This window comes from Lissotriton vulgaris, chromosome 1_1 (assembly GCF_964263255.1).
Source record: "Lissotriton vulgaris chromosome 1_1, aLisVul1.2, whole genome shotgun sequence".
Lineage (NCBI taxonomy): Eukaryota > Metazoa > Chordata > Amphibia > Caudata > Salamandridae > Lissotriton > Lissotriton vulgaris.
In genome coordinates this window covers 978,890,975-978,914,482 of record NC_141685.1, presented here as the reverse complement: position 1 = coordinate 978,914,482, position 23,508 = coordinate 978,890,975, and the positions used below count along the sequence as shown (strand labels likewise).

Sequence of the window (23,508 nt, the reverse complement as noted above, 5' to 3'; positions counted from 1 at the left end):
TGTCGGGGTGTGCGCTGTGGGGCCGAGCTGTGGCCTATGCCGTGCTACACTGTCTAATTGTGAGCATAAATATGACTCCATGGAAAGTGAGTCGAGCAGCGACTGTGGTGGCTACTCGAATTTTGGGGTGGTAGGGCAATGCGGGGTGGGCGGTGTGAGGGGAAAATATTTTTTTCTTAAAATGAACCTGCTCCTGCGCCCGCCGCCTTGGTGCCCCTCTTCCAATGCTGCTCAGGCTCCCAGGAGGCAATCACGACGCTGCTCTCATGCTGGTGATAACAGCATGAGAGCAGTGCCATGAATGGCCTGAGCAGAGGGGTTGACGCTCACTCAGGCCCAGGGAGCTTGGGGCTTTTCTCCCACCGGGCTGTTGCAAAACAGCTGGGTTGTAGAAACATGAGTGCGCATGTCTGCCTGGCCAGCCTGAGACGGCGGCCAAACAGACATGCGCACTTACAAGTGCCCAATTTCTCCTATAGCCTGACAATTGGCAGGATGGCCCGCCCTAACCTCTGCTGGGAGTAATGAAAAAAAATGCTAGTGTTTTTTTAATAATTTTATTTTTCGATGGGGCAACCCTCTTCCGATATAACACTTGCCCCCTCCCTTCAGCCTCTTGAAATGTACAGTTCAGTACACAAGGGAAATTGTTTATTCCCAGTTTGGATTGGAAATATGATGGGAGTATTTAGTAATTGATTAGAAAATAATAAAGCAATGACCAGATATTTCAGTCCAGTACCGCACCTTAACCACTGTAGTTTTATTAGATCACTCTTTCCGTGCCTACTCTCATAAATAGTATTCAGTCTCCACGGTGGCAATTCATTTTCTATGTCTATACTCATTTGTTTCCATGTTTCTCTCTCATCACACAGGCTCCAAGCTCAGCAAGGTGTACTCCCAGTCCACAATGTCTCTCTCCACTGTAGGCAATGACGCAGGAAACACGCTGAGCGTCAAGAAGTCGCCGCGGTCGCCAAGGTGAGAGCGAGCTGCGAAGTAAAAATGGCAGTCCACTGAGTGCGGTTTAAATCCATAACTGGTTGGCCCTTTAATTCCTGCTCTGCTGTACACTTGCTGTTGTCTCCTGTCCGTACATTATTCTAAGTGTGACTAAATTTCTTAATCTCACTAAGAAATTATCTATTTTCAAATGATCCTGCATTTCTTAGAGACAAATGTAAACTCGATTAGCTGAACCCTCAATTCAAAGCTTTTCAGTGGATAAAATCTATGGGCCAGATGTACGACCGGTCAATTAGCCAGTCGCAAATTGCGCCGCACTTGCGACTCGCTGTTTGTGACTTGCTAATTGGAATGCACAACAGTGTCTCAGACACTGTTTGCGATTCCTAGTGGGGTCGCAAATTGCATGCCTCATTAATATTCACCCCTTCAGTGCTGATGACGAGCCCAGGCTCGTCATGCAGCACGGTGCTCGTGTGCTCATGACGAGCCTGGGCTCGTCATGAGCTGTGGAACGCTCACACGCGGGGCTAATTCCCCCGCTGTGCTGAGCGTTCCATTGCGCGGGCGGGTTCATGATGTGCCCAGGCTCGTCATTAGCACACGAGCACCGTGCTGCATGACGAGCCTGGGCTCGTCATGAGCACAGCGGCGCCGTGCGCGGCCCCCCGCACCGCGGGGAAATTAGCCCCGCAGTGAACGGGTTAAAGGCAGGTGCAATTTGCGACCTGTTTAGGAATGGCTAGCAGTCACAGGAATGGTGGCCTGCAGAGGTCAGCAGACCACCATGGCTGGGACTGCTTTTTAAAAAAAAGCAATATCTTTTTTTTAATGCAGCCCGTTTTCAGTTTCATTTTTTTAAGGGCAGGCAGTGGTCTCTGGGTTCACTGGCCGCTCTTAAAAAATATTTTCCCTCCTATTCACAAAGGGAAAGGTGTCCCCTGGGGACACCTTCCACTTGGCAGTGGTTTACCACCTACTTGAAGTAGGATGTAAACTGCAGGTGTTTCGCGGCTGCATATGCGGCCGCAAAACATTAGTACATAGCATGTTGACCTGCTATTAGGAAGGGGCGCCCCTTCCTAATAGCGAGCGTCGCAAATGCTATTTTGCGAGTCAGTGACTCACAAAATAGCATTTGTACATGCCATTACCTTTTTTTTGCGGCCGCAAACTGGAAGGGTCGTACATCTGGCCCTAAATGTCTGCGACAGTTAGCATGCTGGCGTTTGTGTTCGTTTCCCAGTTTCAGCAATGCTAAACAGTTTAGGGGGAAGCTTTCACTGCAATGAAGCATCAACCGGTTTAGTATAGTAAGCTTGCAGAGCACTAGCATGGATACTACAGATGGCAAAGAGACATACACCCTTGTGACCTTTAAAAAGAGTTTTCAGACCTGGTGTATGAGCAAACACGGGCCAATGAGATATTTTTCCAATGTATAGTGAATTAATATCTACAAAGGTAATAAGTAATGAGTTTATTCCCTGTCACAGTAGTTTGGAAACCCGACCGAATTGCAGACTCCTAATGGTGGCCGTGCCGCCATTTAGTGGCTAGAGTAAGAATTTCCAACATGTTGTTCTCCGTAAGCTTAACTTTTCGTTCTCGAATTTGAGCGAGTCTGAAACAATTCTCCAATGATATTGCTTCAGTGCATCCTCACTCATGAAGGTAACTTAAGAACAGATGACGTTTTTGGGAATGTGTGTAAACTTGTCGAAAGTACAAAGTTGTGACGGGATGTTGTCCACGTATTACAATACCGGGCATACTGTAAGAGTTATCCATATTACAGGAGACGGGTATATTACCCCCCCTCACCCACACGCACACTGCTAACAAATAATCACAAGCTTACAGACTTATTACAAAGACGTATCACTAAGATCAAATAGACCATGTGCCCCAATCATTACAGATGTAAACATTCTGAGCTATGGTACGAATGTTATCAGTGCATTGACACATCAGACAAAAATCGGGTCTTTACATCTTGTGCATTGTAGATCACAGGCTGTGCACAGTTCTGGCTCCTGCTGGTTAGGGTTTGAATCATCACTTGTTTTTCTCAGTTTTGAGGTTCTTGGGTGGCAACAATGGAATAGTTCAAGTGCAGAACCTTAGTGACTGTTCTCAGCCTAGTGAGATGCTGGTGTGGTGTTTGTTTTCACATTATTTTTTCCTCGTGTTCAGAACGTGAGTGTCTGCAACGAATCGGTGTGTGAGCCCCGTGCAACCTTACTTGGTGTTGTCATGGTTGCATGTGAGAAGTCTACAGCATAAAAAGAAGGTTCTTATAAGACTGCAGCGTTTTTGGAATGAAGTAGTTTTGCTGGGATGGTGTCATGACATCACCCACACTCTTGTGTTTCACTTCTTATAGAAAGCCCACACAGAGCAGAATGCCCCTCAAAATGAGGAACCTCGGGCGTCTCTAGTGTTTATGTCCTCACACATTTTTCATACATGCTTGTCTGTTTACGTAGAGAGATGATTCTTCTCTGTTTTTTTCCTCTATCCCTTTCCTCACGCACTCAGCATCATGATGTCCTGTTCTCTTGACTGGCATCTCTCCTCAGGACCGATCAATAAGTGTACTCTGCGCATGAACGGACTCTAGCTTTTGTCCAGGAGTATGTTCGGAGCAGATTCTGACATGTCAATCTCTCTTCGACCGAAGACAGCAGCAGTTCATACTTGTGCCCCCACCCCAGAACAGACTCCTGAGTAGCTCCTCTCCTTGAACTGTCGTAAGTTTTTCTGATTGCTTCACACAGCACGGATGGCCAGGGAATCTCCAATGTCCCAGGGATATCTACCTCCCTCGCAACCATCAATGTTAATGACTAAAGCAGACACCTGCTCTTTGAGTTAGGGTTCGTAATATCCCCGGATATATATATATATATATCACACACTCTTTTAAAACATCAACATTTTATCTGGCTCACAAGTGAGAGTAAAACTTAACCGAGAGTTACCTAATCATAATTAGTTTGATCCTGTGCAACCAACAAACATAACTGTTCAAATGAGATCATCAGGTTTTGTGTCCCTTCCTCTTGAACCCACCGTCCAGAGGATGGGTCCCTCCTTATGGGACGACTCCACCTTCCCTATCCCATACCCGTACTGGGAATTCTCCTGCCGCAGGAGCTCTTGTGTAGGGTGCCTTGCTGCTATTAGGATACCTACCTCGGGCACCCCCTACACCCAAGTGCCTTGTCCCCTACAGGCCTCTGCTAGCTTGCGCCAACTGCACAAGTGGTTGACAGTTAAGGACAGCATGTTAGCGACCGCCCCAACTACCCATGCAACTGCAATCTCCTTTTCTGCTGGCACCCCTTGGTCAAGTGATGCCGATGTCATATTTGTGTTAAAAGATGCCTTAAAGGGACCTGAAGTGTCTCCACTAATCATGACCCCACCCGCCAACATTCATAAATATGAGAAATCTAATCACAACATACATTGGATGCTAGAAAGAAAAGTGTTAATTATGACATTAAACCAGCACATCATTTCTGACAGTCCTGATTCAGTTTCTGGAAAAGGGGAAAAAGACATACAACCCAATCCAAACAACCACACCCCCTGCCATACTTGTTTACTCTCCCCAGGTGGGAGAGCCTTGGTAATATGGCCAGGGAATCGTCGATGTCCCAGAGATACCCACCCCCCTCCCAACATCAGTGTTAATGACAAAAGCCTAACACCAGCTCTTTGCGTTCGAGGTCGTAAAACCCCTGCCCCCCACCCCCTTACACACACACACACACACACACAATTTTAAAACATCAACATTTGCACACTAAACATATTATTAATATCTTATTCATAAGTATGACCTAGTTTTAACAGAGACTCTGGTACATGGGAGTTACCTAACCATAGCTAGTTTGTTCCAGTGCAACCAACAAAACGTGACCATTCGAGTAAGATCAGCATCGGTTTTGTGTTCCTTCCTCTTAAACCCTATTGAAGAGGATGAGTCCCTTCTAATGGGAGGACCCCACCTTCCCTCTCCCAAACCCGTACTGGGAACTCTGCTGCATAGGGAGTTCTTGTGCAGGAAGCCCGGCTGCCCTTAGGATACCTACCTCAGGCACCCCTACACCCAAGTTACTTGTCCTCCCCAAGGGCCTGTACTCACTTGTGCCAACTGCACCTGCGCGGGTGGTTGACCGGTAAGGACTCCATGTATGCTACCACCTCCAACCCCCACGCCATTTCAACCTCCTTTTCGACTTGCTGCAGCAATCCTTGGAGAGTCCAGAGATGCTGATGATATTTTGGTATAAAAGGATGCTTTAAAGGGACCCGAAATGTCCCCACCGATCATGACTTCACAGACCAGCATTGTTCCCCTACTTTCTGGCCCCCATCCTCTTACTGTGCACATTGGTCCAGCCAGGCCAACAGGTTCTCCAGAAACATCACAATACCTTCCTTAGATAAGTGCACCCCATCTGTGGGGCATGGATGCAAAACAAGCTGTTGAGTGGGGGAGGGCGGGGGGGTTTGCAGAAGGGGGAGGGTAGGAGTTGAAAAAGAAATCTCTTACCTGACCTCGCTACGTCTCTCCCACATTGACTGTGGGGGGCCTGGGCGCTTCCTGGAAGAGACAATCATAACGATTGGTCTGAGTGCCATGGTTCCGTACTCCGAGTAGGCCTGGGTATGTTATCCACCCGGGCCGTAATGCAGCCTGGGTGGAGAACATGCAAAGTGCGCATGACTCTTTGGCTGGCCCAAGACGGCATGCCAAAGCATCATGTGCACTTCAGAGTGCAGCAACCACTCCTCTTCCCCGACGTCAGGGTAGCCAAGCCCCACCAGTGACAATACTAAAAATAAAATGATTTGGTTATCATTTTTCTTTTTTCTTTTACACCGCTTCCTGATCAACAGTTTCACAGACTCATTGAGGTCCTACATAGACATACCACCTCTCCGGTTCAAACTCAGAAGCCATGTGGGACCATGCTATAATGGAGTCCAGGAACTTTGATGAAAGCCAACACATTTCGGAGACCGCCAATTCAAATAAGTCTTTTTGCCCTAAATCTGCCAAGTCCTTGTGTCCTAAATGAATTATGGCAATCTCTGGAAGTGGAAGCCTTCCTTTCACCATTTTGTCAAATGTAGTTTTCAAGTTGGCAAAGCGCAGCCCTCCTTGACTGCAGAAAGTCAGCTGATATGCAGCCTTCCTTGCCCGCATCGCAAAGTCACCTGCAGAATAAAAAACATTTGCATGCCTCACATTCGGGTGGCCCAACACTAGCACATCTGTAACACCTCTTGCTCCTGCGTTGACAGGAGACCATGAAGTATCCAGCAACTGCATCACCTTATGTCCTCCACCTGCATTTACAGAAGAATACGATAAAGAATGTGAGAAAATAACCTGTTCAATCTCGTATAAGACTTGTAACAGTCAGACTTCCACCTACCTAACCTTTGATCTGCTTGTCCTGCGGCCCCCTTCCTGCCACTGCGGTGGCTACGCCAATCCAAAAAGAATGCAAACTATACTCTGCAGGATCCAAACCTGCTGACACCAGGGCCCTACTGAGTACCCTAGCAAATTTAAATCTCGTCAATGTCATCCCATCTTCATGAACCAAAAGAGGGCCAACCACCCCTTGTGCCCGACGTCCATAAAGGATTTAAGATTCCCCAGCGGACAGCACTCCTTCCCTGGGGCCCTATGCAACAGTAGGTGGTCCTCCCACCCTTCTGTTCGATCTTAGAATGAGTAATTTCGACCGCCAAGGACCCATTAGGCCATTGAATGTCTGCTAGGTGCAGACCCCCACTTCAGTCCATCTTGTTCTTCGCCATAAGTTCCCCCACTCTTAGTGCCCCATAGAACGTCATGGAAAAAGCTTCCCTAAACAAGCAAACCTCAGCTGGTGACCTGCACACCCCTCAAGGCAAGACATTCTCCTTGCCAGCTTCAACATGTCTATGTTGCACATGGAATCCTGGAGAATTAGACGCTGGGAGTTTGGTTGCTGGAAAAAGAAAAAATAGAGATCCTCCATAATTAGGAGCCAGCACGATGGAAGAAAAGGTGTTTTGTGAAGAACATCGCATTGTGACTGACTCGATACTGTAGCAGTTTACTTGATTAACCAACAGAGCTTTGAAAGAGTAAGGATACTTGAAGAAATACATGGTGTCTCCAGATTTGGATTGACGCGAGGTCTGAAGGAGTTACAGAAGAAGGACTCCGATAACCATTTTGAAAGCGCCCGATTAGTACTATTAAGAAGCACTAAGGAAGCTGATATTTCTCCAACATAAAGACCGAATGGGGCGAAATAGAAATTCATCATCGGAAGATACCGTGATTAGATAATATCACCGAAAAAGCGTTTTGCTACTACACCAGGAGTTAACTATCATCGGATTAAATTTTAACTTTTTAACACAGATAACGAGAAAAAAGAGGGACAATACAGTTTTTGTCTTGAAAAAGGTGGTGCAAAAATGAGCAACACATCGAAACGCATCGATGCAATTGTTATTATTAAATCCGGGGAACTTATGTATGGTCATTTGCTAATATTAGCTAGACTTGGTTTCAGATTCCAACGGATTAATGATTTTTGATGATTTTGTAAGGAATCACTGAAATTTGTCTTTTCTTTGTGAATGATTTTTAACGTTTTAATAATTTTTGTAAATTGCATTGTTTATTATTGCTTTTAATCTGTATTAATTACGTAATACATTTTGACACTGTTTTGATCATTTTTTAGCCACATTTGCAATTGGTGTGTTTGTGTAATCAGGGGAGATTCTTCACTCTGAATTAGTGTGGATGAATCAGGGTGTGAGTTTGAATGACAATCTATGATTATAAGCCCAAGGGTAAGATTATTTTGCACCAGGAATCCTGCGTGCCTCCCTCCAACCTCTGCCAACCCCTCAGTGCCCTTTGCACCAGTAAAGCTTTTGTTCCATCAGCATACCCTCGCATCTTAGCAAAATAGGAAATTGCCTCTGAATGTTGCCTAATGTAGGGCATTGGTCGTCCTTCACCTCTCATCGCCCCCAGAAATGCAATTATAGACTCAAATGAAAACCATTGACCAACACCCTTGGTTTCCTGAAACCTGTAATACATGTAACATGCCCTCTCATAGGCACGTCTCGTCCTGGGTGCTAAGCTGGCAGCCACAAGGTCTGGTAGGCTGGGACACCAAGCCTCCATAGTTGCTCCGGGAAAAGTTAAATGAACTCGGCTGCTTCTGGGTGGTGGTACCTGAATACCTGCATCTTAAAAATGAGACCAAGCATCTGCTGTATTGTTCAATACCCCAGGCACATGTTTTGATTAAAGTTTACATTTAGTCTCAAACATAGCAGTATAATTTCCTTTAACAGTCTCAAGACCATCTTACACTTGGCTACTTGCTGTTAAATGCGATCAGACCAGAATGCCTCTGATTTATTGCAGAACTGTTCTGGCCATATTGTGAGGGCCACCAAGATGGGAAAGGGCTCCAAGAAACCAATATTTGCCACCAAGTCAGACTCCAACCAGCTCCTTGCCACCTTTGAGCACGCCAAGATGAACCTCAAATGGAGACAAAACCCACACTGCCTGCAGGATCCGGAAAATACCCCATCTCCCTATTGATAATAGGGGTGCTTGGCCATACCACTACCCCATTAAAATCCTCCCATATTCTCATGTCCTGCCAAACTTCGCCTGCCAACCTAGTATGCCTGTGCCTAAACTTAAGGCCAGACATGGCCTGCGTACTTGACTTTGAAAATCAGTAACCCATGGATCTGATCCTGAGAGAAAAATTCAACTGCCCACCACCACCTGTAATTGATGTAGTGTCACTTTCTTATCAACCAGACATTCCTATAATGCCCTTGTATATTCATTGACTTTCTCCTAGGTAAGACTGGACGCGCCTGCTTTGGAATCCAATTCTATCAATGAATTCAATTGTTGTAGCTGACCAACAGGACTTTGCAGAGCTAGTGGCACTCCAAACTTAGCCAATAAATCCAAGGCCTTCACACAATTCGCCATGCCTGGGAAACCCAGGAACAAAAAATTATCCAAATAAAGCAGAGCTCACTGGTGCCCCGACTTCTTCCTGAATAAAGACTCCAAGAAAGTGCTAAACCTCTTGAAGTAAGCACAGGAGACTGAACAGCCCATGGGTATACATTTTGTCAAAATAAAAGGCACCCTCAAATTGAAAAGCCAGCAAATGAAAGTCATCAGGATGTACTGGTAGCAGCTCTAATATTGATTCTATGTCTGCCTTCACTAACAGTGTCCCAGATCCCAGCTCCCGGAGCATTGCAATCACCTGATCTAATGAGGTACTTGGACTCTCGGTGTGAGGGTAGGGCACAGAAAGTACACAAATGTATGAATTTGCACATCTGTGGGGCGCTGGAGCATGATCTTTTATTGAAATCTCAGCATGACCCCTCCTTTGCTTTCCCCTCCCTCTGCATTAGCGGCTGCTCCCAAGACCGGCTGCAATGGCTGACTTGGACTAGCCTCAGGCTTCTGTGGCTTCTTGAAGTAAAGCCAAGTGTTTACTTCCCATCAATCTGGGCCCACGCCAGTTTGGACCTAGTGGCTTTTATTCTCCTAAATTCCTTGTCCCTCCAAACTTATCATGTGCACATACTATCCTGTTCTGATAGCACGGCAATTCTGCTCATAGGGTCGGGAATCACTCAGACATGATTGCCTGGAAAATAGTGGAACCCATGACCCTGTTGAACAGTGTCTCCTCAACCCTCTTCTTGTAAGGCCAATGTCCAGAATCCCTAGAACACTCTTTGCACCGCTTGCTCTCCTCTTGCTCAGGCCTATCTGCAATTAACTTGCACAAATCCACATAATTGCCTTTACAAGTGTTCTCCTTCACCTCTGTTGGAATGTGCCTGCCCAACAGAGCATGCTCCGAAAGCACGTCCCCTTCATAAATGCTCGGCAGTGCTGCCAACATACCTGCTGGTATTGTGTCCTTAGTAAGGGATAGTGCCCGACTGCAGCTAGCCTTGCTTGCGCCACACTGCCAGTGTGAGAAGTACCAGCCACTATTGATCCTTGTGCTATCTGAATGGCAACTACAGACCCACCAGCAGATCCTACAGGCGTGCCTACAACTTCTGCTTGCCCTTGCATACAATGGCTCCCCACTCTCTCTAGATAGGCCAACAGCCTCCTGGCTCTTTCAACATTGTCGCTCTCCGCTACACCTGCCAATGCACCACCCATCAGAGGTGCAAACCACATCCCTACCTTCGATAGCCAAGGCAAAACACTAGCTAAATGTGCGACTAAGTCTAGCTGCCCTGCGCCACCTGCTGGTATAACCCCAATCACCATGCAGCCATTGCCATCCTGAACAATACTGTTTTTCGCCGCCGGCACTATAAACGCTGGTGAGCCCCTTTTGATCTTCAACACCCCTTACTCACCCCCTGTCCCCTACCACCAGGGCTCGAGTCGGGTTACCACGCGAGTCGACGGCGTCCCCCCACTTATTTTACTGAGAGCTCGATAACTGGAGCCACACATTCACTCTTTGGCCTCTCTGGGGCAAAATCGGAGCCCATTCAGAACGCTGCTCACACGCTGGCTTCTCTGATGCAATTGTATCTAAGGGGTGAGCGAGGGTAGGCAATGAGTCTGATGGTGTAAGCCACCTTTCGTGACGTCACTTCCTGTCATGACGTCCCCCCACTTCTTTTTTTAGGACTTGTGCCCTGCCTAGCACATTTTTCCACTGGTGGGAATGCTACCCAGGAGCAACCCCAGAACTTCTTGACCTCTCTGCCAGACTGCTGGCTCCGTAGGCTGCACCCCCCATTGGCCCTGCAGGCGTAAGTGAGCCAAAATCTCATCTATTACAATCATCCTGCGCATTAATGCCTCCATATCTACTTCGGCATGTGCACGATTGTCGCCTTTCTTAACACTTGGCATCCTTGCAGTGATCCTACCTGATAAACCCAACAAATAATCATAACTGCCAATATCACCCTGCCGCCAACAGAGCTAGATAGCTAACATAACTAGCAGGACTACCCGAGAACAAGTGTTTAATGCAGAAAGTTACTACAGTATTTACCAATTCCTAAGGAACCTGCCTCACTAGGCAATTGTTTGAAATGGGTAAACAGCTCTACAAATCAGCACCCCCAACACTTGCCTCGGAATCACTCCTGCAAAACACTCCTCTGCCCCCTTGAAGAAGATGGCCCTACAATACCTTGCTTGGACCTTTGCCTTCGAGGGGCCTGCCACACCAAATGCAGAAGCCCTTGTCTCTGCTCTAGAGCTCCCGTGCACACCTCCCCTCTGGGTGGTGGGAAAATCCCCACCAAACCAGAGAGTTCAGGCTCCCTGCAAACTCTTCAACACAGTGCAAGACATTCACCAAACCTTTCCTTTTCAATGAACAATGAAGACTATCTGCCCCTTCCACCCAAAAACGGGCCTCGCTGTGCCTCCTGCCACCCTCCCCCCTCTTACCTACACAGCCCTTGGGCCCTCTCCCTTTCCTCTCCTCCTCTTTCTCTTCTCATCTCCGTCTCTCTCCCCTCCTTTCCCCCCTCCCCTCCTCTCCCTCTCTCTCCCCTCCCTCTCCTCAATGAGCGAATTCCCTGTTTTGCCTTCTTTTTCCTTTCAAAATAGAATCTTCTGTGTGTTTCCTTGTGTCTCCTCCAACAGTCTCAACTCACGTTTGTCCCCTTTCTCTACACAGAGCCAGTTCACCTATGGGCCTTATGTCTCCTAGTCGCTTGAACTTCAACCACAATGGTGAGAAGGACTGGGAAAACGCATCCACTGCCTCGTCGCCAGCTTCCATTCCAGAGTACACAGGTGAGAACTTGGAAATAAGTAGATGTGATCTACATGTCCTCAGTCAAAGGGTCAGCAGTTGGGTTTCTTTATTTCTGGCTATCAGATATTGATCAAGTCTCTATTAAAAGACCTGTGTCCCCACAGTAAGTAGTTTACAGCGGGTTTTCATAACGAAGGAGCTTTAACCAAGTTAGGATATTACTTTGGGTTCAAAACCACTCTGAGGTGGGAGAACCCCAGGATCCATCGGAAATAATGAATCCTGTTCCTATTGCTGCTTCAAAGTATCTACGGTGAGGCCACGGAGGAACCCTATGACATCGCTTTGAAGCTTATCCTATTAACGAGAGAGCAACTACACCTTTCTACTCTCACCATTGCCCAAAATGTAATTTATCAATTGTTACAAACCCCTTTTAAGCGCTGGGTGAGGATTTCACCCCTACTTCACCCTCTTCAGTCTCTGTTTAGATCCTTCAAGTGTGCATGGTGCGGCGTGACGCCACATAGTGAGACAAGGACCACTTACACATTGCAGGGATCACCAATAATTTCCACGCAATTGAACATAAATTATCGTTCAACCATTTACTTGCTCATCTGCTGAGCTTATAATGCACATAACAGCAACTTAACTTTCTTTTGGCTGTTCTTGAGTGGGAGTAGTTGATAGTAGTACAGAGGGGGTAGTACAAGACTAGTGATCATCGTGGTGCACGGTTTCAGCACCATCTTTTATGGGGATGATTCTAAACCTGCCTACTGTAGTAACTTTTCTCTGCGCACAGTAAGAGTAAGGGTGAGGAGGTAGTAGAAGGTTCCAGAACTCAATCACACGCTGAGCATTGATAGTCAAGCCAACATTTGGGAAATACCTTGATATCACTGAGAGTTAGTGATTTATTTTAAAATCAATGGCAGTGCCAAGGATTATTTAAAAAAAAAATTTAAACTGCTATGAAATTGATCTACGAAAAGCCAGACTTATGAATCCATAAACGCTTTCACTAAAAGTACTAAAACATTTGGCTTTGCTGGTTTCTCATGGGTTTTGGGTAGGGATCGCAAGCAGGTATTTTAGAACTGTGTTGGATTGTGTGGGCCACAGCTTGGTCTGTAAATCTGTGTTTCTCCAGCAGGTGGTTTAAACTGGGTACCTGCCACAAAACATTCATACTTTGAACAGAACCACATGGAGTGATTTAGGAAGCGTAGGTTGTGAACATTTGTATACTGAGAGTATGGTAATCCAGCGGACTCTCTATTAATGCTTGATAAAGTGGTGTTCAGTCACCTGGGTATTTATTTAACACTGCAGTTGCGAAAATACTTGGGCCTAGGAGCTTATACCGATTTTGTCTGCATTTATGGTTCATCCACTGGACGTTTCCTACTGGGTGAAGATTAATCATGAGTCTGCTGTAGTGTGTGGTTTGGAAGGAGAGGGTTACCTTTATGGCAGTGTCCCAGAAGAGGGTGGCAAGACTCTAGAACCTTCCAGACTACCCAGAGTGTGGATGAGCTGGGTCGACTCTCTATGATTATTTCCAGTGGATTCATGTAGGTTGGTGGTAACCTTTCACAATTTTGGCCCAGACAGACCTCTTGTGGATAGCAAGTGTTTCTTCTAATAGGTAGTTGTTCTGTGGTGGTTATACTAGTTCATCTAGTCTTGGAAGGAAGTATACTGGTGAGTTGTAGCCATTATGTTAATTCTAGGTTGTTCCTTGATGTCCTGGTTGTCAGGCATTGTTATTGTCCAATTTCTTGACCCCGTTCCTGTGGTTTCTTGTTTGTCATTTAATAAATTGCCAAATTCCCAACTCCGGGAACCCTAAATGCTGGTTGAAGGCATTTGCTATTTGAGATCATATGATTTCAAAATTTGAAAAACAAAGTTGGAAATTATCAAATCGGGGAAAACCCAAATTACTGGCTGTATTGAAAGCTGCTTGTGTGAATTCATTTTGAAAGCAAAGTCAAATAACTGAAATATTTTAGAAATGTTCCTCAATTTTCTGTAATTTGTGGGAAAGGGGTGCAAACACCCACTAGGGAGGATTGCAGTCTTTAATTTCTTCCATCATCTCTCCAATCTCTCATGCCTTGCAGGACCCAAGCTGTACAAGGAGCCCAGTGCCAAGTCCAACAAGTTCATCATCCATAATGCCTTGTCCCACTGCTGCCTGGCAGGAAAAGTCAACGAGTCCCAGAAGAACAAGACATTGGAGGTAGGCACGCCATGACTGTGCCAGTGTGGATGTGGACCATTATAGTGATGGGGCGTGTGTAAGAAAGGCTTGGGATGTTAGACTTCTGAACACTTGTTATTTACAAATTGATTATACAAAATTATTTCAAAACAATTGCACCAGTTAAAGTTAATTAACGTATTACCAGTGGCTCAAATGTAACATACCATTCTTGATCTTTGCCCCTCTCCATTATCAGACACTATCCAATAAAGTAATTTACCAAGTAATTTACCATATTGATTTTAAGGTGCCATTAATCCGGTTTTGCTGAGCTTTAGGTAACATTAGAAGAAACTTTGCGGCCGTCCAAGCGGACGTGGTGTAAACTTCTAACGTTCATCTGGTATTGGTTTAAATCTGGGGAACCCATCTTTTTTGGATTAGCCTTTGACTGAAATTGTTATGACTATAACTTATGGACAGCTAGGCATGTGGCCAGAAGGGGTATGGTGCAGGTGTTGGGGATATTGCTTTGACTCACTGCCTAGGATGCTTACAGAGTGGGTCCTTTACCTGAAGTCCTGGGGTGATTTGCCCTGGGCCAAAGTGGAATAAAGGGGCTTGTTTTTCAACTGACTGGCCACGGTTATCTCAAGTGGGGATGGGGCTGGCATCTGTGGGCCTGGAAAATAAGGGCAGTCTGGTCCACGTGTGGCAGAGAAAGTAGGCCAGGACAGTGGGGAGAGGTGTAATACGTGGATGTTGAAAATTGCTCAAAGTATTTTATAAAAACCTAAGGAATGAAGGGTATATGATAAAGGCCCATACAAAGCTTATTGAGCTGAAAACCATATAATAACATCCGTCTGTCTGAATGGATCTGCCTTACATTGACTACTAACAGCTTAGCTAATACCATCTAATCTAAAAAAATAAAAAAATAAAAATCCCCTTTTAAAGCTTAAATATTGGCTACCAATCAAATAGGTGAAACAGTAAGTAAATAGAAATTGGGGTTGTATTGAAGCATGGAGGCAAGGTGGTTTGTGGATGATCCAAGTCCAAACAGGGATAAAATAGATAGTTTTTACTATTCATTTGTTTTTTATAAAGTGAACAGGGAGGTATGGGGGAAGGGATAAAGTAGCACTGGAAGGAGATCTAAGTGGCAGCATAAGGATAAAGGGGAAATTAGGCACACTAAGTATTTCAAGAATAACCAGTGGAAAAATTGATGGGAGTCTAGAGGAGAACTCTCACCCAAAAAGAAGTGGAGTGGGTGGTGGGCAAAGAGAGGAATGAATAGAAAAGTGCTGAAAATATATATATTTTTAACATTGTTCACCAAGAAGGTATTTCATTGGGATTGTTTAGTCCTATTATTAAATGTCATTCTAATTGTAGAAATAGACCAAAATGATTAGACAACAGTTGGTATAAAAGTAAAGAATGTTATTAACTGGGTGCAAATAAGGCGTACTTTGTGAGACAACTATCACAACTCTGTAATGGTGGGTGCTACCATTGCCAAACATAGGAAGGTACTGATCCATTCAGGAAGAATGAACAACCGATTGAACCGACTGGGCTTCAAACCTGTGAAATTCTGATCTCTAGAGTGGATTTATCAGTCTATTATGATTCCTTAAATACAGTTAATAAATACTTGTGGTCTGTGGTGACCTAACCATTTCTAATGTTTGGAGTCTGGTTCCCCCTTAGTGAGTGTATTATGGAGAGCACTTTGCCAAGTATTTCTGCCCCAATATTGTGTTACATGGTGCACACCTAATTCACCATGGGAGTGATTTACAGTGGACTTGGAGGAAGTCAACTGGACGGGATGATGACAATCCAACCAACCTGGTTTCCCAAATGTCTTGCTGTGTGTCAGTACATTAGATGTGATCCTAATGGGGTCTGGAAAGTTTTCAAACTTCAAAGTATACATTTTTTACCACCCAGCCATAGCAAGTGTCACAACTTTAAATAGTGCCCTACAGCAAAAAAACTGTGCTTAAATAAATAAATGAGGGATTGAACCGACCTTGAAACTAGGTTGTCTCTACGGATTGGTGGGGCGGGTCCAACATTGCTGAGGGTTTCCAAGTAGATTTGCAGATTCTATTTATTACATCAAGTTCTTTGCCTAATGGATGGCTGCAGAGAAGGGTGTTGGAGCGGAAAGATGAATGCAAACTGAAATGAGATAAAAGAAATATGTAAATGGGTTCAGAAATTCAGGGACACAAATGCCGGTTTTCCCATCTCTTTTCCCATATTGGCATGTATTCACCACCTTAACGCAGGGTGACCAACCATCCGTAAATTTCGCGGACCGCCCATTTTTTGGTCCTCCAGTCCATTGTGATACCTTTCACGGACACCGTTTCTCCGTAATTCTGGATATTGGAGCAAGCTGCACTGTCCCCCTGCAAGAAGCCTCAGAGTTCTGTAACTAAAGGGGCTGCAGCTGCCCGACCCCGACCTGGCACAGACCATCTGCATTGTCATTCTGATTGCTGGCCGATTATCACTTACAAAATGATAATGGGCCAGGTACAGCATGTGCTGGGCCTCCTCCTGCGCCAGTCTAGGGCATGGCATTCTGCTTTTGTTTAGGGGCTTGTGTCACCTCACCAGGGGCCAAGCTCTGGGGAGATTATGAAGGGGTTGCATTTTGATACGTCTTACAGGGTTAAAGGCAACAACTTATTATCCCTTGAGTGCCAGCAATATATAGGTTAAAAACGTCAGTTTAACTTTGGCGAATAATGTATCTGTTTGAGAGATCTGAGTTTTGACTCCTTATATAATAGCGAAGAGGGCAGTGTGCTTCCAGCGAAGCACAATGTGCAACATGCAGATAAAATAATGTTTTTTATGTAGACGGCTCAGTAGTGTACTGTTTTTGTCACAGGGACTCTTCTTAATTGCAGTGTGTAAGATACAGTCCTAATATAGCACAGTGAGCTATGAACCAAAATCATATAGCAGTATGGAAACTATAAGGCACGGGTTTACAGCCTTATTGTATATTTCTAATCATTCATTATTCTAAGGTTGATTGATAGGGTTCCTTTGGATAATAATTACGCATTAGAAAACGCAGTCCCAACCACTGTTATGTTTTAAACCCCAAGCTTGTATTTCTCAAGACTAAGCAGTCTTATCTATAATGGTAAGCATTATATGTTGACATTTGACTCCTATATGTTGTAGTCCACATGGTCTTGTGCAGGGACACTGGAATTATGTGTCTGGAGAGGGCCAATTTATGCGGCAGGGTTGAGTAAATTATGCAGTGAGAAAAGGCAAATTATGTGGTATGTCTGCACATTTTGCAATAGTATTACTTAATTATTTTGGCATTTTTCAGCTTGTTAACACGGTCTGGGCATAGGTTGTACCTCATTAGTATCTGTTTAACACCCAAATATAGCAAGAAGCAACGGAAAGGTGACCAGTCACTTTTTGCTAAGGGCCTTCCACTATCCGTGAATGTGTTGCTGCATTTAGTAACTTTTGAACCATTTGAGCTAAAATCTGCAGAATATGATGCATATGAAGGATTGTGGCAAATGCAAGAATCCATAATTATGCGAAAATCGCAGCGGCCGGGCAGTTGAATAATTTCAATGGCTCTGGTCTCAAGTAACATTTCCTATACATTAGCTCACCCACTTATACAAGCCACTGTGTCTGTATACTGTGTGTGTGAGATGTAATGCACTCCTACACCCTACTGTACTACGTACTTGGAATGAGTAAGAGTGTAAACGATATTGACTACACAGCAGAGCAAGCCTATGTAGCGATGGGGAGCCCCATTGATGGGTGGTACTGATGGAATCCTTGGAGAATGTGGTCTGGGGGGCACAACACGTTCACACATTCTGGTAACAGCACTAAAGCCAGCCCAGTCAGGGGCGTAGCTATAATTCCTGCAGCCTGTGCAGTGCCCCAGGCCCTGAATTAAAAGTCCTTCAGCAGCAGATTTTGGGACGGCTGGTAGGAAGGCATAGTCTATGAATGGAGGGATTTAATTTTATTGTAATTAGTGTTACCATAAAGTTTTTTTCAACAGTTTCAGTTAAAGGAAAGTGACGAGCACATGTAGAAATGCCGACGTAATATGACCAATGTGCTCTAATCCCAGAATCTTCTGGTGCCACACTGGAACCTGCCGGACAAATTCTGCAGGCTGGAAACTTGGATGTATTTTTCACTCATTTTTCGAAAAATTTCCTTTTCTTAACGGTGATTTTCTGCCTGTATGTATGGCTAAGTCATCTCAGTAGTGCAACCCTAGCCAAAAGGCAGCAGTGCACTGTACAAGCTCCAAGACAAAACTTATTTCTGACACCTGTGCCAGATCTTTGAGGGATATATTTATTAACATTTCACACAACACAGCTCAGTAAGTGGTGGTGTTGTGCTGTGTTGCATGAAAAGCGTAGAGTAGCACCATATTTTCAAAGATATGGTTCAAAGGAATTGGGATTGAAAGGTCTGACATGCAAGCTACTAAGTAACCCCTCACATAATCTCTGTTCACCCTCTATTCAACATCTCCATCTCTCTGTTCACTTTTCTCTATCTTCCCCCCTCTTGCCCACCTAGCCATTCGTCTCTGACGCTCTCCACCCCTCATGCATTCTCTTGTTCCCCTACCTCGCCTTGTATATGCCCTATCTACCCTTTTTTCTCTTTTCCACCTTCTGTCACCCTCACCAACTTTCCCTGTTTTATACTCGTTTCTCTGCTCCATTTTCATCAATTGTCGTCTTTTCTTTTTTCACCATCTTTTCTTTCTCTCAGCAGGCATGCCCTTGCGTCCTTTCCTTTTCTCTCACTGCTTGCTCACTGTTCCAACCTTCTGTTTCTCCCATTCATAATATAGCCCTCTTTCCTTTGTCGCCATCATTACCCTCTTTTTCACACTCGCTAGATGTGTCCCTAAAAAGGACCTTTTGTCCTAAATTGCTGCCCTTAATTTTGACCCCTTGTCCTGAATTTTAACTGTCATTGTCCAGAATGTGTCTTCTTGCCAGTTGTTCACCCTACCTTTACTTCTTTGTCTTTTCAGGAAATGGAGAAGAGTGCAGGCAATCACTTCCTGATACTGTTCCGAGATGCCAGCTGCCAGTTTCGGGCGGTCTACAGCTTTTCACCTGAGACTGATGAGTTTACTCGTTTGACTGGTTATGGGCCAAAGACCATTACCCGGAACATGATTGAGGGCTTCTTCAAATACAGCTCTGACCGCAAGCGCTTCACTTCCATCCCCAGCAAGACAATGTCCATGAGCGTGGATGCCGTCACCATCCATGGCCACCTTTGGCAAACCAAGAGGCCCACCACCCCTAAGAGGCCGGGCACCCCCAAATAAAGCTGCAGGCAAAGGGTGCAGCACAGACACCACTTGTAGGACATTTTGGCACAATGAAGTCAATATGGAGGCTCAGTCAAATCACTGGCATTTACTGAGAGGAAAATCACTGTTCTCAGCTCTCATCCTGAGCCACTGTAGTCTATTTTTGTAAATGGGAAGTAAAACTACAGTTCTGAGTGGCCAGGAATTGAAGATGAACTGTGGAGCTGGTCCCCAGTTAAAGTTTAAGTAAAGTTCCTCCAGTTTGTGGCTCTCCATAGCTGCCCTGGTGATACCCAAGACCACTCAAAGAGGACACAACGTAGAGTTGGATTCTGGACCCAGAAACTCTGGCGTGGAAGGAACGATGGCTGATGGAAGGACAGTTTGCGCTGTCACACATTTTCTTGCCAGGACTGAAGTGAGGATGTATCTAATACATCTGAACTGATCTGCAGCTCGTGACAGAGGTGCTACTGATAAAACCCATAATGGGTGTAAAGCAAGTGATGGAAAATATTGTTAATGGGTGGGGGAGGGCATTTGTTATATTTGCTGGGGAGGGTGGGAAGAGCAGCTTGTGGATAGAGCATTTCCTCTTTACCCACTGCCCAGAATGTAGAAACAGCCATTATTAACTTTGCTTGCCAGGCTGAAAGACTAAGCTGTGGGGCAGAAAGTCCGCCCTTTTCGCATTTTCTCATGGACACTTGTGCATCCTGTCCTACTGCTACAGTGATAATGAGGGGGGCTCTAATGAAATCCATGCCTCTGGTTTCCCATGCCCTCTATTTGCACTAAAGACAAATCGACTGGAACATTGCCCATAGTTTGAGACAGGGGAGGGTTTGATGGGTATTCTCATATTCTTCTGCTGTTTCATCATAATTCAGGTGGCTAGGTGTTTGTGTAAATCATAGATTTTGTTTAACATAATTACCAACAAATGTACATGAAATGAAGACACACTGGCCCTTTAAAGGCACTCATCGGGTCTGTTGACAATGCCTTCACACTTTTGTTTTATTATGTGGGGGAGAGGGAGCACTTGGTGGGCGTGATTAACACATTCCCCATCATCCCTCTCATATGAACTGAATTTCAGGGGTGATGCAGGGAAAAAGATGGTTGCATTATTTATTCATTTTTCCCTGCGTCAAAAACATGTTTTAGATTTTTTTTTTTTTTAAACAAAAAGCTAAACCTGCATGTTGTGTAAGAGCAAGAACTGACTTCTGCTGTTAGCAGGCTTGGCCAGAGCTTGGCGTGTTCTTCCAGCTGGAACTGGACAGATGATACTGCCAGGCGCGGCACATGAGTGTAGTGTACATGAACCATTCCGAGCTTTGCATCTCTTGCCACATAGTCCTATATGACGGGTTCTCCAGCTGTTGAAATGCAGAATGGGACTCCCAATTGAACTAGCTAAGAAAAGACAAACAGAAGTATGTATGTATGAAAGGTATTCTCTGTCGTAATATACAAGACCTACATTACCTCTGCACGTTACAAGGGCACGTAAGGAGTATAGCCAGGGTTGGTGCACCTACTGGTTAGGGGCCTAGAGGACTCCTGATTGAAGTAGCCAGACACAACTATCTTAAGATGGAAGATCGGGGGCACGGACTGTAGATGTGGTCCAGTTTTCATTACACCTTTAACTCTGCAAAGCTGGGGATCTCACCCCAGGCATGGTGGGACAAAAAGTGCAGGATTGAAGCAGTCTGCTTCTTCTGTTGGTTTACCCCATGTTAGGATGGGTGAGGTTGAAGGGGTGATAAAGCTACTCCCTAAACGCTCCTGAGAGAGGCTTCATTAGAGATTAAGGAAAGGCATATAAGCCTACTTTCACTGGCCATTTAGTATGAAGAGGCTGCAGTTTGTTTTGAGGTAAGGTATAGAAAGAAATTTCCTCCAAGTGACCCAGCGCTTTCCATCCAGCAGGGAAGGTCTTTGACTCTGTCACCTTTGTAGGGTGTGAAGGATATCCAGTCCTACAGTATTGCTGGCAGTCCCTCAATTCACTTCTTTTGATGGCACTACAGATGTCCTCTTTCACCGCCTATGGCCCTATAAGTGGTGGGCATGGGTAAAATGGAACCAACTAACCTTTGCCCTTGAATCAAAGCGTACATTTTGCAACCAAGTTCCTGATCCTTTTTCTGCACCGGGTGACACGATGTTGCATGTAGTACATTTATTGAGCTCAACCAGATTTTCTTTTCTTCTCATTTTCGTCTTGGGTGGCAGAGGCTGCATAGCCCGTAATTCCTTGTTATACCATTCCTGTCACCTCCTTCAAAAGTGCGATTTATGACCATAAGGATGAGGATAGATTTGCATGCCACAGCGCCTTTAAATGCTTGAATGGTTGGATATACTGAGATCAACTTACTTAAAAAGTGGGCCATCTTCAATGTAGACCACGTCCTAATTACTTCAAAAGAAGGCTCTACATTCCAGGTCTTGTTGTTCCATCTACCATACTTTCCTTCTTCCTGTACCTCGTCAGATTCCGATCCACAATCTGGATATTGAATAAAAGGGTTCTGGCTTTTTTCCACATTAGAGCTGAGGTTACTGTCCTTCAACTCGTGAGTTGGTAGCTCAGGTTTATGTTGATGGACAGCACAAATAAACCAGTCTTGATAGTGGATAGGTAGGGTGCAGGAGGAGGGTGGTTCTTGCCACGTTCCAATGAAAAAATAATTATTCAACACGGACCACACTATAACACAATAACCCAACCAGACACATTTGACAAATTGTGGTTTGCATGCCACTGGCTTGTTTTGGTACTGCCTTTACTTCAAGACCAGAATGCCATGCATAAATGGGTGCAGGTCCATGCAGCGTCTTATCCATTGCGTCTTCATTGCCAATACTGCTTGCCTCAGCCAGGTTTTGATTCTCAGCAGATCACGCTACAGAACCTGCCAGGGCGGATCTAGACACACGTCTGCCCACCACCCAGATGCAGACTGTGATCTAATTGTATATAGATTTCTTTTTTGTTTGTTGATGTGCAAACTGCCATGTGAGCTGCAATGATTGTGTGCAGGAGATTTGTCTGTTAATTATCAAATTGTTAAAATCACTTGGTTTTGGGAGAGGGCGGGAATCTCTTGTCTTGTATTTATATATACATATATACATATATATTATATATATATATTGAAGCTATTTAAATGATTTTGCAATTATTTGTATATAAAAAGACCATCACCGATTTGAATGAGCTACAACTTGTTGTTTATTATTGAAGAGCAGCGACGCCTGAGAGGATGCTTTCGTACCGTGTGGGTTTGTCACATTAGTCTTCAGATTCAATCAATCAAGTGACTTGTAAAGCGCAGCTTCTCGCCAGTAGGTGTCTCAAGGGGGGGGGGGGGGGGGGGGGGTTGGGGGAGACTGCTGACCTGTTGCAGGCACTGTGGTTCAGTCGAAGAGGCAGGTCTTGAGGTCCTTCCTGAATTGGGTCAGTGTTAGTGATTGCCTTAGGTGGAGGGGATGGGTGTTCCAGGTCCTTGCTGTGAGGTAGGAGAAGGATCTTCCCACAGCCGTGGTCTTGCGGATCGGTGGGATGGCAGTCCGGGCCAGTTGGGCGGCCACTTAGATCAATCTTATGCTCCCGAAGCAGGAGGTCAAGTGTTTCTACATTCCTCTCCTATGATGACATGATATGCTACAATATTTCAAAAGCAATTCTCCAGGATTTGACAGTATTTCTGTAACAACTATCAATTTCAAGGCTTTATTCGATTATTAAAAACAATCACAAAAGCATACAATGTATAAAACAAAGGCTACAGACATTTCAGTATAGAAAACAACTCTGGGATTAAAACACCAGGCTTTTCCTAAGTGAAACAGCTTTAAGTAAAAAGGTAGCAGTAAAAAAACAGATATCTAAGGTATCAAGTGCAAATAACAGTTTCAATGCTTGGGCTTTAGTAAACACAGAATATTTCTTAAAAACAGGTCTGAGATAGTAACGACGAAGATGCATATAAAGAGGGCAAATAAGCATAAAGTGCAAAGTGCTTTGCCTAGATAGGCCATCACAGGGGCAAGGGGATTGGCTATGAATTTTCATCACTGGA

At 44.9% G+C, this 23,508-nt stretch overlaps 1 protein-coding gene across 1 annotated transcript in view; it reads left to right on the top strand.

The window, feature by feature from the left end:
• Positions 1-20,390, top strand: part of CAMSAP3 (calmodulin regulated spectrin associated protein family member 3) — a 260,013-nt gene extending 239,623 nt beyond the window's left edge. Inside the window, exons 14-17 of the mRNA XM_086960399.1 lie at positions 879-984; positions 11,736-11,854; positions 13,949-14,067; positions 19,121-20,390. Of these exons, the coding sequence (XP_086816525.1) occupies positions 879-984; positions 11,736-11,854; positions 13,949-14,067; positions 19,121-19,423 (647 nt within the window). The 3' untranslated portion in view covers positions 19,424-20,390. The remainder of the gene's footprint in view (positions 1-878; positions 985-11,735; positions 11,855-13,948; positions 14,068-19,120) is intronic.
• The last annotated feature ends 3,118 nt before the right edge of the window (positions 20,391-23,508 follow it).